The 15139-nt window shown below is 32.4% G+C and overlaps 1 protein-coding gene across 4 annotated transcripts in view; it reads left to right on the forward strand.

Annotated features, from left to right (window-relative positions):
• The window catches only part of CDIN1 (CDAN1 interacting nuclease 1), a 142937-nt gene that overhangs the window by 76577 nt on the left and 51221 nt on the right, over positions 1-15139 (forward strand). For all 4 annotated transcript variants that reach the window (XM_039347325.1, XM_039347322.1, XM_039347323.1 and 1 more), the window contains 3 exons: positions 4159-4238; positions 4595-4644; positions 9353-9420. In XM_039347325.1, coding sequence (XP_039203259.1) covers positions 4159-4238; positions 4595-4644; positions 9353-9420 — 198 coding nt within the window. The remainder of the gene's footprint in view (positions 1-4158; positions 4239-4594; positions 4645-9352; positions 9421-15139) is intronic.

Below are 15139 nucleotides of genomic sequence, written 5' to 3' on the forward strand. Positions count from 1 at the left end.
TATTCCTAATCTATTACCACATTCTGCAACATGAAAAGACGGGCTAGAATTTTGGCACAGTCTAGCCAGGGGAGGCCCTGGGGATTTCCAAAGGCAGGCCACATTTCTTGCAATCTTTCCCAAGAAGCTTCCATACTTTTTTCTGATTGATCCAATAAACTCTGCATATTTTTAATAGCCTTTGACAAACTCCTTTTTTTAGAGGCTTGTAAACACAATTACTATAATACCCTTGGGGCACACACTCTTTTCATAGATAGCTAGTGAGCTTACAAACATGAAACAGCAGAAAAATTCTAAAATTTTCAAATTGGAAGTATTTTCAAAGTAGGATTCCTCAAAGATCAAGCATCTACTATTTGCTTATAAATTATTTGGAGTTGGGGTAAACAGGAAAATGATGAAATAGTACAAAGAGGTAAATTACCAAAGGGATTGGAGAAAGATCTCTTGAGTCTGAGTGAAAGGGCTTCAGTATAGTAAATACAGTTAGATGTAAGCAAACACACTATGATGTACAGTGTTCCCAAAGCCTAAATCTCCTAAAGTGTACTATTTTACTAAGTGTACTAAAGAGCCCAAAAAATTGCAAACCCTCTCCCCCCCCGCAAAAAAATGTTTAGCAATCAAAATGATTAGATAGGTAAACTGAGCAGTTTGTCCACAATGAAAGATTATAGTATCTTGGACATACTAGATTCAACTGACAATGGTTAAACAGGACATGATAGAGGTATACTCCTAATATACATTTGCATATACTATATATGTAAGTAGCCCTCACTTACCAACCACAATTGGGACCGTTGACTCTGTTGCTAAGAGCCACAGTTGCTAAATGAAAAATCAGATGACTGTGCTGGACTTACAACTGCATTTCAGCCTCTATCATTAAGCAAATCACCACAATCATTAAGCAAGATACCATGTGATATGACTTGCAATTTCACTTCCATGTTCTCCATTAATTCTGTTTGTTGGAAGTCAGTTGTGAAACTCCTAACTGTGGGATGCTACAATGGCCATAAATGCAAAGATTGATCCCAAAGCTTTTTTTTTTTCAACTGTCATAACTGAATGGTTGCCATCCAAGGCAGTTGGTAAGTGAGAAGTCCCTGAACCAAGTAGCTATGCCTTTGTACCACATTGTTTACATGCATTATTGAATATTATATATTTATCCAAGTTTTGCATAGCTTTAAAATTACATTTTTAAATTTTTTAAATTTTAAATTAAGATAAAAGGTAAAAGTTTGAAATAAAGATACAGACTTGAACATTGCAGAAAAGCTTATGGGTATACCACTTGTTTAGTCTTTATGTAAGCAAGAAGATAATGATAGATATAATTTTTCTTTGTGTAACTACTATTTTGTAGAGGAGATGAGTACATACAAATTAAATAAACAAATAAATAAGTAAATAACCCATAGTTAAAATGTGGAATTTGCTGCTAACAAATATGGCAATGCCCATCAGCTTAGATACTTTTAAAAAGAAACTAAAGACATTAATAGAAGATAATGCATTCAGGTGTCTTTTTTGATAGCCTTTACTATCTTCAGAGTTATGGACAGAATACCATAAATGCCAATTGAATGGATCTTTTAGCTCTTGTTTGATGCAGCATGATCTTATGTAATTTCCATAGTCACCATCAACATCTGACTGGCAGCTGAAATCCAATATAATGGATTACAATAGATTTAGGAAGGCTAAACTGTGACTCTCTTCAGAATGTAATGTCATGAAATTGGTACTGTTTAACTGTCCATTTTGTATTTTTTTAATTTGCCTTTGCTATTGATGAACTGCATAACTAATTAAATCAATCATATTTACAATGGTAAGCATACCTTGACTGGATATTTCTATCAGAATGCTGTGCTTTATAAATTTTATGGAATCATGGTGACAACATCTTTACCTAATCTAGAAGAGTTATAGCTGTGAAAGCTGAATCATCAGAAAGGCCAAACAAAGAAAAATCAATGTCTATGAATTGTGGTACTGGAAAAAAGGGTGAAGAGTATCTCAGACTGCAAGAAGAATAATCATTCAATACTAAATGAAGTAAATCCAGAATGTTCCCTGAGAGTACAAACTATGAATTTAAAACTTAAATAATTTAGATACATAGTGGATAGGCAAGAGTCTTCAGGGGGAAAAAAAGGCAAACAGAAGACCAGATCGTTAGATAATGTTAGTGATGACACAAGCATCACACTAAGACCTCTAAGAAGCAGTTACAAACAGTCCTGGAGAGATGTTGTTCACCAGGTCATGAAAAGTAACTCAGCAACAAGAACAATGCCAGTGTTGTTGAAAATAGTAATTAATATAGCCACAAGAAAGTATTCAGAGATGTGAAGTTGCTATAATTTACATTATAATTATGCAGTGGAAATTGTATAATGTTTGTTTGTGTATTTGAAAAAAATTACATGGCTGACTAAAATATGTGTTGCTGTGGAAAAAATAGGCAGGAGTATTGGGTGTGTTTGCCACCTTGAGTTTTTATACATACATACGTATGTATATACTTACATATAAAAGACACACATATACATACACACAGAGATGCCTACACACACAAACAAAGTAAACATTATAAAATAATGTTGTTTCACTGAAACTAAGGAGAGAGGAAAACAACCCTCCTAATATTTAAAACTGTATTTCTAATGAGAAGGCTAGACTTGTTTACTGTTACTATGATTTCTGAAATCTGAGTTTTATTTTAAAAATATGAAACTCTATCATGAAACTTAAGGAAAAAAGTGTTTTCTTGAATTAAAGATGCTTCTCTTTGAAAATGCTCTATTGAAATCCATTTTTCCTTCTTCCTCTGGTACTTGGTGCATATAAATTCTGCATCTTCCTTCTCACTGCAATCTATTCATCTCTCTTCCCTTCCATTGTGTTATGTCTTCTGTGGAGTGAGTGCTAAATCAGATGGTCAGAATTCTGCAAAGGAGCCTTATGTCCTCCAATCTTATTTACTTTTCCTCTGAAAGCCACACATAGTACAATAAGTGAATAAATAAGTACTGTGTGTAATTAAATAAATACAAACTTCATATAAATCTTTGGAGTCATTATATTGTTTGATTTCAGCAGATTTTTGCATCTAATTAGTCAATGTACCGTAGAAAAGCAGGAGAGTTAGGTGTAAGTGTGTGTGTGTATGTGAGAGAGAGAGAGACAGAGAGACAGAGAGAGATTATAAATAAGCAGTATATTTATTTGTTGCCAAACTTTAACCCCAATACAATTATAAGTTTATTTTTTGAATGGGCTGTATACATTCATTTGATCATTTTATGGAATTACAATATCACAGTTTTTGAGAATCGTAAAGCCTATTGCTAGAAAAGTAATTTGGCTGTGTATATCAATCTTCCCAAAGACAGCATGGTATAGTGGTTAGGGTGCTGGCCTAAGAATGGGGAGACCCAGGTTCTAATCCTCCATTAGTACAAAAGCCAGTTGGGTTATTCCCTTTCATCCTTCTTCAAGGTCAGACCTCTTCACATAATGCAGTGAAACTTTGCTGTAAAAACTAGGGGAGTGCAGCACAAACCCAGGTGAGTCTGCAACCATGCAAGATAAATGCTAAGAAAACAACACTCCAAAATGGTTTGAATTCTGAAGCCTCAGACTCCTGCAGCTTCTTTATTTTCAATTACTTTGTGTATTCTGTGGTCCTACCAGTTCTTGCTTGTCGGCAAATGGTATTTCTTACAGGCATTTCAATGTACCGTTGTTGCTACTTTGTCCTACAATTGTGCATATTCATGCGATTCTGCAGCAGCAGTTAACTAGACAGTCCACTGTTTTTGCTTTGTATTTGTTTTTATTATGGTTCATATACTTAATATCATTATATACACATATATTATACAGTATGTTCCTTGAAGTCGGAAGGGTGTCTCAGAAACTTGCTTCTGGGCAGTACATGTGTGTATGAATGACAAAAACTTGGCTTCCCTTTACTGAAGTATATTTGAGCTGAATTATATATGCAAGATTACCAGTCTGTAATCTGACTATGAAAAAAAACTTTATTTTTCATCCCTAAGCATCCCTATTTTCCCCCCATAGAAACTGATTAGTTACAGCAATACTAAGTATCCTCCTCCTCTGCTTCTTCTGCAGCTTCAAAAACTCTTATAAACAGTCTGCTTCGGGATCCTTCTCAGATTCCAGATGGAGTTTTAGCCAATCAGGTCTATCAGGTATTTATCACAGTCATCCTTTTTTCAATGACAATGCTGTTCTCAGCCTAGCAGGAAAAGAATTTTTAAAACCTCATTTAATTGCTGACATCATTATTATCTTACATGGAGACCAACAATGCATAAATAGCAATGCAGTATTTGTGAAGAGAGCATTTTACTGTTTTATGTATTATTTTTGTAGACATACTATTTCTTACAGAATAAAAGAGATGCAAGTTTTGTTTTCCATTGTTCCTTGCAAAAAGCTTTCGTTTCAAAAGTTTTAATTTTGAAGAAAAAAAATATTTTTTACAATTAATTATAATAGATCTACACATGCCAATCCTTTTACTACTATTTTTATTTGTCTGCAGTGCATTGTGAATGACTATTGTTATGGACCGTTGGTCGACTGCATCAAACAGTATCCTTTCTCATAAAATTTTAGGTGCAGAGTTGATGAGCTTAGGCTGTGTCTAGCTGTAACCTGACATAAAGTTCTGCTTCGCAAAACACATATCATGTGCCTTTGTTTTACATTCAATCAGCCACAAGGGGATCACTGCAGACCGCGTCCCTTACATTGTTTAACTAATGTCAGATATGCCATATGAAAATTGTCAGTTCAATAGATATACATTTCCTTTGCTTAGATAAAATCCTCTTGCTGTTGGTCACGTGAAATACACAGTCTTGTATTAAATTATTTGTTGTCATAAGTTGCAAATTTTATAAGACATAATAGCTTCTTTGCATTTCCCACAGAAACTGTGATTTAAAATCTAAGAGCAAGAAAATTTGACTTACCACTGTTTTGTCACAATGAAAAAAAGATAATACATAAAAATTATCGTTAAGTGGAATTAAGTGTATTCATGGATGGGTAGACTACTTGTAATTCTGTTCAAATTAATTACATGGACAATCTTTCTCTTTCATCTCTCTCATACACTGAACAGTCTAGAAAATCTTAATGTTTAAAGAATGAAAATGTTCCTATATAACAGGGTTTAAAAGTTAATAGTTAAGCAAATTAGCACAAACCTTGTTACTTATTCTATGAGATAAATAAACAGAATACGTTGAAATCATCTACTTTGTATAGTGTTTACAATTATAAAAATGTGAGGGAATCTTAATCTAAAGACATTGTAGTTAAAATATACATAATTCATTGATTTTTGCTCAGAATGAATGTATTTTATGTATGTTTTTAAATCACCTTTATTTTTCATTTTAATGGGTTCTATTGATTATATAAATATATTAATTGAGAATAAAAGTTAATGTAATATTATTTTTCCAAAAACATACATATTGGTTTACTACAACACATATCATCATAATTTAGAACCACAATAAATTAAAGTTAAAATACAATTTATAACAACCTTTGCAAAACCTTGGTGAAATAAGCAGGTTTATTTTTGCCTGTTTGTTCTTATTTTTTTTAAGGAGCCTAATTTCTGTCTTCAATTAATGAATTATTTATTTATTGAATTGTTTGAAATATTTTTGATAGTTATTTTTTCTGTACCAACCTACAAAAATGCAAGTCACTGGGACATCTGCTCATCCAAATTGCTGCATAATATGCAGCTTTTGGCTCTTCCTAAGAGGTGGAAAAGACTAGTGCATGCTGCAGGACAACTATGCTGATTTTTTTTCATTGCTATCAGTGCTTTTTATGATTCTGTATTGTTTTCACTATCACATATATTGAACAGGCTAAGTAGCAATGTAATATCTGAAGCACCATCTAATATTTGTCTTTAGTAAACCTGTGCTTTATATTTAGTTCTGTATATTTTAATATTTTGTTAGATAATAAAATAGGAGCAAGTTTGAAGTCTGCCCACGTTTTGGGAGAAGTAACAAAGTTCAGACAGCTTCTAGGTTACAGACATAATTTGTCTTACTACTGTGCCTCCAAGAAAACAAATTATAGCACAATCTCTTATGCGCTAAAAGCTTCTCTGATTTTGTCTGTCTCAGTCGACAATGTATAGCAGTAAAATATTTAAACATTCAGTTCATGATGTCATGAAAGACATAGACCTATCAGCTAATCACAAAATAAATACATTTTGATAGATTTAGAACTCTAGTCACTGTATAAACCCCACCACATATTTCACATATACTGTACATATCGAGTTTCTGGGCAGAGTTTTTTTGGGGAATGAAAAATGATTCTGGTAAGCCTATCTTTGTTCCAAACCATAGTTAATAAAAGCAATAAGATGAGATCATAGTCTGCTAAATGTGTATCATAGAACATTGACATAGTAGTGTTTTTCCATTGTCATCTCTATCATACATAATTAGATATTGGCTATTAAATTGGGTCAAAGAAGTGGCCCTATGTAGCCTATAACCTAGAAGTAGCTTATGGATATGGTTACTGAGTACCGTACTTCTGCTAAACCATATTTACTATAAGGTATTGATTGCAATATATGCCATAGTTAATTTCAGATCAGATTTCGTTGAGCACTAAGGAAAAAATTAGAAATAATTAATGTAAGATTTTTAAAAAGTAGTTGACTGTAGGTTACTAAACATTTAATGATTTCTAACTGTTTATGAAAGATTATTTAAAAATATTTGTTGCTGAATTAGTTATTATTTTTAAGGCATACAAAGTAGTTTAAAACCAACTTAAAGTTAAGGTTTCTAAAGTGTAGCCCTACTAAGGATTGCATATTGATTTTAAATACAACTATCAAATTATATATGCATGGACTAAAGTATGAAGTCCACATCTTTGAATTACCAAGAGGCTGTTTTTCAGTAACAGTTTAGATATTTACAGGAAACAAGGCTGCTGGATTGAATGAGCCCAAAATGGCTTGTGAAGTTATTTACAAGTTTTGTTCCATGGTCATGGCCATACATCAATAACAAGTATTACCATAGACTAAATCTAAGTTTTTTTGTTCACACTGTATTATACACACTGTTTGTAGAATTTATTTTATATTTTTGCTATTATTCATTTTCCTTAGTTGATTCTGTCATTATAGCACACTTTGATGCACTACATCAATTTTTCATAGTGTCATATTTCTCATGACTTAAAAAGTTCAAGTTGTGATAGTTTCTACAAGACAAATGATAATAGCAACAACAATAATATGCAATTGTAGAAAAAGTATAAGTTCATAATTGAAAAAACTATTGTTAAAACCTGGAAAAATAATCAACAAAGAAAGATACATCCTCTTTCATCATTAATAGTAATATTTGCTACCTTTTATATCTTAATTATAATTTTAATGTCCTGCATGTATCTATTTTGTGGCATTATAAAAATCTCATGCAGATTGATTCATTGTGTTAACACACAATAAATAGCTAGAGAACAAGGGAGATCTCTTTTAAGGCAGTAAACATATTTAGAAGTTTGAGATCTTGCTAGGGGTACTATTTATAAACTGACTACCTTGTTGGATATGAATAGTCATATAATATCCATTTTACAAAACTCAAATTAAGCTCACTCTAGAGCAGGGGTGTCAAACTCACCACGTCACGTGACGTGTCACAATGTATCACAACTTTTTCCCCATTGGCAGAACTGGGGTGGGCGCGGTTTCAGCATGATGCATCCGGCCCACGGGGCTCGCAGTTTGATATCCTGCTCTAGAGGTATTACCAGATCTAGGCTGCAAAGACACAAACAACCAAAGTGTTAGCAAAGAGGTATATAACAAGAAAATAGTAGTTTAACCATATATTTGCAGCTCAGAGCTAGTGCCTCTTACTTCCCTACACAATTTCATCTTGTTTCAGGAAGCCACTATAACCACACTGTCTTTTTTTTCTGGACAATAACCATGTCAAGCAAAGCACTAGGTTCTAGCCTCCCATTGGTTGCTTTAAAAAGATTAGTAATGATAGCGGTTGACATCTTTCCTCATAGCAGGCTGGCTTTTCATGTTTTGGAAAAATATCAAACTACGTTAGAAAAAACAGAAATCATTTATGGAGGGTATCTCATAGGGACCATTTTGCCTAACAAAAACAAGATATGTATAGCATTAACTACCGTAAATGCCGGCGTATAAGGCGACTTCCACTAGCGCTGAAATCGGCACCAAAGACAGGGGTCATTTTATACGCCGAGTCGTCTTATACGCCGGAAATACTGGTAGTTTCCGGCGTATAAGAAGACGTTCTAGGAATGCGGCCCGGCTATAAAGACGGGGTCGTCTTATACGCCGGGTCGCCTTGTACGCCGGCATTTACGGTAAATACTCAAAGCAATATCTATTTATACGCATTACCCAGATTCCAAGAACAATGCATCAAATGTTTTACATCATCTCAAAAGTGAGATTCATGCCATCACTACTAGATTTACTTTTCTCAGAATTCATTAAATTATGCAAGAAATCCAACAAGTATAGTTAACAACTGTCTTCAAAATTCTTGAAATTTTCTAGTTTTTTTTCCCCCAGAAAAAAATTTTATCCTCTGGATTTACAGAAAGCTTTTTAAAGCATTAATGCAAGATATCTTGAAATTAGTTCTGCCAAATAAAAGAAACACCAAGGCAATTATGATGAAACGATTGCAAACAAGTGGGAATTATTATCTTCGAATTCTGAAAAAGATTATTTGTCGTGTTTCATTTCTAACAGTTTAAAAAAGTTTATCTTGTTTACATCTTATCCTATTCTTCTTCAAGACACTTTATGAAATGTCTTGTTTACTCTTCTACCAATTCCTTGAGGAAAAGTTGAATTTAAAAATGAGTGTGAAACAAAGATACCATATTATTTTTGGATTTTTTAAAAATTCATCTGGCATTAACTAATTGTATAATATTGACCAGAGATATCTCACTGCTCCATAGTAATTATAGAGACTCACCAGTCTGGCTAAATATGTATAGGAGAAGATTATCTCATAATAGGCCTTAACAGTCTGATTCCATCCCTTCCTCCAATATCTTTAATTTTCTTGTTTGTAGCTTGACAGTTGGTTATTAAAATGCAAAGTTAATTGTTCTGTTTTAGCCAGCACTCAATTCTAGATCACTATAGTCAAACACAAAGAGCTATGCCATTTAAAATCAAGTTTTATATCAAATTGGGGAACATGTTTCTTTAATGGAAAATTATCAGTGCAATTGGATATGAACATGAAGTCTTACTGCAAGAAATGCTTCTGGAGAGAAATATATCATTTTTAGGTAAGCTTTTATATTATAATCTAATACCTAAATGTTGGAAATCTCAGTAATTATTTCCCAAAAAGTCTCTACAGATATCCTGTATATTTAATAGTAAAGAGACACTAAGAAATGATTGATACAGTGCATGTTATCTTTTATCGATTTAGACCTGGCAGGAACTCTGTTATCTAATACCTTATACTGCATGTGCACAAGCAAGTAATTAATATTTTATAGAATAAGTAGCTGGGAAAATGCTTTAATATCAGTTGTTGTATTACTTTTGGTGTCATGAGATATTAGCCATAGTCTAGGTCTTAGGAGACCTAGAAGGAAGTATAAGAAATATTAGCTTTATAATGCTTCATGTATTAAATCTCTACGTGAGGGATTCACTAGTTTCTTTAGAAGTTTGTTTTCTTTTTATAGAGTATATTAAGCCTTCCTGCATTGTATTCTTAGTCAGAATTATATTAAATGATAACATATGTATTACAGTATTACAGTTAACACTTCCATGCATTGGTTATTATTACTTAAAGGACCATTTGTCTTAAAGCATGATATGTTTCTCATTCTTCAGAACTGATATGTGGAATGATGGCATCTCAGTATGAAAAAGTCTACTTTAATCATGAAGGCTTTGAAGCAAATGTTTAAATACAACCAAAACCCAAATAATAGAAAAACTATTTTAAAGCAAAAATACATAATTACAGCAGCTGTGATCAACTCTGTTTCTGTAATAATAACACTAAGAATATTAGGATTAAATGAGAATAACTATGAGATACTAATAGCAGGAGTGAAACAAAGAGCAACAGCACATCTCTGCATGATCACCTTATAACAATTACTTTTTATTATTTGTGCAGGAGACATCTATTCCTTAGCGATATTCTTATGATTTTCTAATGAAGACAGAAACCAAGTTTGATTTAAATAAATTTGTTTAGTCAAATTGTTAAGGATAACTTAAACATATGATATTGTTAGATAAATTCTACAGCAAAATATACACTCCTGTAAAAAAAACAAACATATTCATTCTGAATTCATGAAATTAATGTTATAGGTTTACTAATCACTTGCATTCAGAAATATATCCTTTTATTTACTTTATTTTTTACTACAAAGAATGCAAGAAGATATTTTATGTTGAAGTACAATAAAGAAAAGGATTAAGCCAGTTGGGTCATTCCATCTACACCTTAAGCATTTAGGGAAATACAAGGCTCTAATTAGTTTATCCATGGTGAAATAATGGAAATTAGTAAACAGTTTAAATAAGATCAATTCTTCCTCACAAACCACTGCATGAAAGAGATAAACATATTTTAAGCCACTGGAAGTTTCAGCTAGAGAACTATTAGCTAATGCAACAACCTTTTGAAATTGGTTCCAATAATATATCAAATACATTTTTTAAAATACTGTTCTGATTTCCTTGTACTCCATAATAACTTGTGTCTAAGTAGACAGAGGAACAGGCAGATAAAAACTGCCCAGACTCTTTCTCTTTTATGTCTTTAGTGATCGGTAAAAAGATAAGAAATATTTTTGGCCATTGTTCCTATCAAGTAATACTGACAGGAATCTTACCAAATTGAGGAAGAGCCTCAGAAGATGGATGTAGATTCATTGATAAGATGCCCTATGCTGACTTCCAGTTCGGCATCGCAGCGTGACGGGTCCAGGAAGACAGGGCTCCATCTTCCATGTTCGATTTTGTCTCGCTGGGGACCCTAAAAAGGGTCAAAAGTCGCTCCAGAGAGGTGACAAAGAAGGACGGGACCCTCGTCGATCACTGAGGGGCAACAGCCCTTCCGCTAGATCTGAGGAAACCCTCCAAACTGTCAGAGGCTGCTGACAACCGAAGATAAGCACTAACTAGCAATTTTTGAGAACGTGGATGGAACTGGGTGAGACTTTATAGGTAGGGGTATAACATAGGGTAAAGAGCAAGGATTAAACCAAAGGTAGGGATAGGTGCAATAGTGGGGTTACCCCCAACAATAAATAGACGCTTTAGCAAGCAGACTACCATCCGGGTGTACATGTTAAATGTCCGTAGTTAATATAATACTAAACAGCTATGTTAAATAGATTTATCACTAATAATAAGAATGAGAAGTTAACCAAACATATTCATTCTAAAATAACAATAATTAATGTACTATTAATAATATATTACTAATTGAATATAATTACTTATAAGTACTGATATATTGCTTATTAATTATAATTACCTATAGGTAAAATCGGAAATATAAGAGTATTCATAGCAATCAGATAACATAAAAGTTGAATAAAAAGTATCATTTATCCTATTTAACTTCATAATCTTTTCATTCTGTCGTATTGCTAACCACTGATATAATTTTTTCCATGTTTTAAAATAAATTGTGCTTTCTCTTTGATTTCTAAAGTTAGTCTATCCATTTCTGCACATTCCAATATTTTTGTAATAATAATCTGGTCAGGTGGTAGCTTTTCATTTTTCCAAAATTGGGCAAATACTATTCTTGCATCTGTTAATAGGTGTAGTATTAGGTATTCATTCTCTTTTTCGTAATTAAATCCTAGTATTCCTAGTAGAAACAGTTCAGGTTTAAATTCTATCTTCATTTTAATCATCTTTTCTAACCATATATGAATCTTAAACCAATATTTCTTTGCATTAGGGCATATCCACCAGACATGATAATAATCCCTGGTTTTTGTTTACATTTCCAACAAATGTTTGATACATTTTTAAATATTTTCTCTAATCCAACTGGTGTCATATGCCATCTATAAAACATTTTATATAAATTCTCCTTATATGCAGCTGCTTTAGTAAGTTTGATATTTCGATCCCAAAATTTTTGCCAATCTTTTAAATCTATGGAATATCCAAAATTCTTTGCCCATACTATCATTGTTTATTTTACTTGTTCTTCTTCCATCTTCCAGTTTAACAAGAATTTGTAAAGTTTTTTAATCAAGTTTTTGTCTGTTTTTAGCAGTATTTTATCTAATGGTGTCTGTTCTTTGTAAAATTGCGTAGATTTTGCGTCTTTTTCATATCTTGTCTGAATTTGCAAATAAGACCACCATGTTAAGTCAATACCATGTTGCTGAAGAACTTGTCTGTCTTTAAGTTTTCCATCTTTGTACAAAATATCTTTATAAATAACAAGTTTGTCATAATTAATTAAATTTGGATAGGCAAAAGCTTCCATTGTCAAAAGCCACTCAGGTATTTTCATGTAAATTTTATGTTTAATTCTTTCCCACTCTGAAAGCAATACATTCCTTATGGCATGATTTTGAAAATATTTATGTACTTTATTGTTCTCATACCACAAAAACGCATGCCAATCCAATTGCAAATCATGTCCCTCTAGATAAAGAAGTCATTTATTTCTCAGTGTGATCCATTCTTTAAGCCAGAGCAAAATGGCTGCCTGGTAATAAAGTCTCCAGTCCGGGAGCCCAAAGCCTCCTCTGTCTTTGGAATCTTGTAATAATTTAATTTTAATTCTTGCCTTTTTTCCTTTCCATATAAATCTTATTATTGTAGCATTTAATTCATCAAAATATTTCTGACTCAGTTTAACAGGGACCGTTTGAAATAGAAAGATTAGCTTAGGTAAGATGTTCATCTTAATGATCACTATCCTTCCTAGCAATGATAATTGAAGATTTTTCCATTCTCCAAGTCCGCTTTTATTTGTTTTAGTAATCTCTCATAGTTATCCTCTTTTACTGTTGTTTATTTTGATGTTAAATGGATACCTAAATATTTAACTTTTTTAGCTATTTGAAGATTTGTCTTTTTAGCAAGTTGGATTTTTTGTTTGTCTGTTAAGTTTTTTGTTAATATTTTAGTCTTTTGCCTATTTATTTTTAACCCTGCTACTTCTCTAAATTTCTCTATTTTCTGCAAAAGTTTAATGGCTATTTCCAGTGGCTCCTCCAAAATAAAAACCAAGTCATCTGCAAAGGCCTGTAATTTATATTTCTGGTCTTTTATCTCCAATCCTTTGATCTCCATGTCTTGCCTAATATTCCTATGTCCTTAATACTACTCTCCTGGAAAATAGAATACCCAAATCAAAGAATCCTCCCCAATGAGAGAGGAAGGGAAGTTTTTGTCCCACTCCCTCAGGAAAAGAAAAGCGGCAAATTAATTTCTTTGGGGGAAAATAGAGAAAACTACAAGATCAATTTGGAATTAATACAGATATATAGCTTTGAAATTTGGAGACTAAAAGTACCTTTGAGACATTTTTTTTAAGAAAAGATATTTGAAAGTTTGTAAAATAGACTTGGATTTGAAAAGCTGGAAGATGGTGTCAATGACATCTAGTGGCGAATCACAGCATTACAATTTATTATGCTTAAAGAAACTTGGCTTGAAGCTCAGAGTCTTTGTTGTTCCTGGAAACTTTCACTTTTGCAGACTGCAGCTAGGAAAAGGGAGAAAAAAAAAACTCTTGGGCTGCTTATCTGTTTTGGGGACCCTATTGGACTATAAAGACTACATACAAAAACAAAATGGGTGTTTCACACTTAGCCTTAAATGATAAAAAACCATATTTAACACTTGTCTCCGAAGCCCCCAGTGTGATATACCAACAAGAAAATGTTAATGAATCTCAGAAAGAAATTCTATGTTGAAATCAATCCAAGTCTCATTTGTTTTATTTCATGATGCAAATGAGATAAAAGAATAATTTTCTAACCTAAACTTACAAATCCAGACAATGACCACAAAGAAGAAACTAGTAACCCAGAAAATTAGAAAAAGGGTATCTAAAGATGGAGGACCTAAAGAAAGGAATTAACAGACAGATATAGACAAATGAAAAATTAGAAGATGCAGTGATAACACCAGAAATGGAAAAGATATCTTACTTGTCAAGATCTCAGAACACATTTGAGGATAAGGAAGAAGAGCTGATTGAATGGATGATAAAGCTATTAGGAGAAGTGCTGAATATTGACAAACAAGAAATGAAAAGAAAAACTGAAGACGGATAGAGGCTGTTTAATGAATATATTGTAAATGGGTTGAGCATTCTTCCAAAAATACTTCAATCAAATTCTCTTCCTCATTCCAAACAATATATACAAAAACAGAGGAAGAATTACTTGATGATTCAAATGCACTGATTTGGAAAGTTACTTGGCAAAGGAAGAAAGCTAGAGTAAGACTGAGGAAAATAAAGGTTTTGACCTATTAGATAGGATATTATACTATAAACAGATGTTTGAATATGCTTAAGAAAATAGATAACTGTTAGAAATAAAAGTATTATTATAATTAGAAGGATAGGATTTATAACTAGAATATTATACTTTGTTATGAGATGGGAAATATGAAAATTCTAAAAGGGTTTGAATAAGGGAGGCTTTTGGTTACCCAAATATAATTTATTATGAAAAATTATAAGCGATAGAGATATTTTGAACATTGATGGGAAATTATTTTTTTTAAAAAAAGCAGGAAAAACAGGATATTGAACAAATCAAGTGCAAATGCAATTGAGATATGTTCTGGCTGGAAAATATATTATAAACTGACACTATTGATATTATGTATAATACCAGAAAAATGTGATGAAGATATCTATATTTAATTGTATATGTATTAACAGTAACAAGAGTTGTATTTGCCCAGTGTGGAAAAATGCATGCCACTGGAAAAAGAGAGGATCAATGAAGCACTGGATGGTGTAGTATTGGAACT

The sequence above is a fragment of the Crotalus tigris genome, unplaced genomic scaffold (assembly GCF_016545835.1).
Source record: "Crotalus tigris isolate CLP2741 ecotype Arizona unplaced genomic scaffold, ASM1654583v1 scf7180000018064.1731613, whole genome shotgun sequence".
Lineage (NCBI taxonomy): Eukaryota > Metazoa > Chordata > Lepidosauria > Squamata > Viperidae > Crotalus > Crotalus tigris.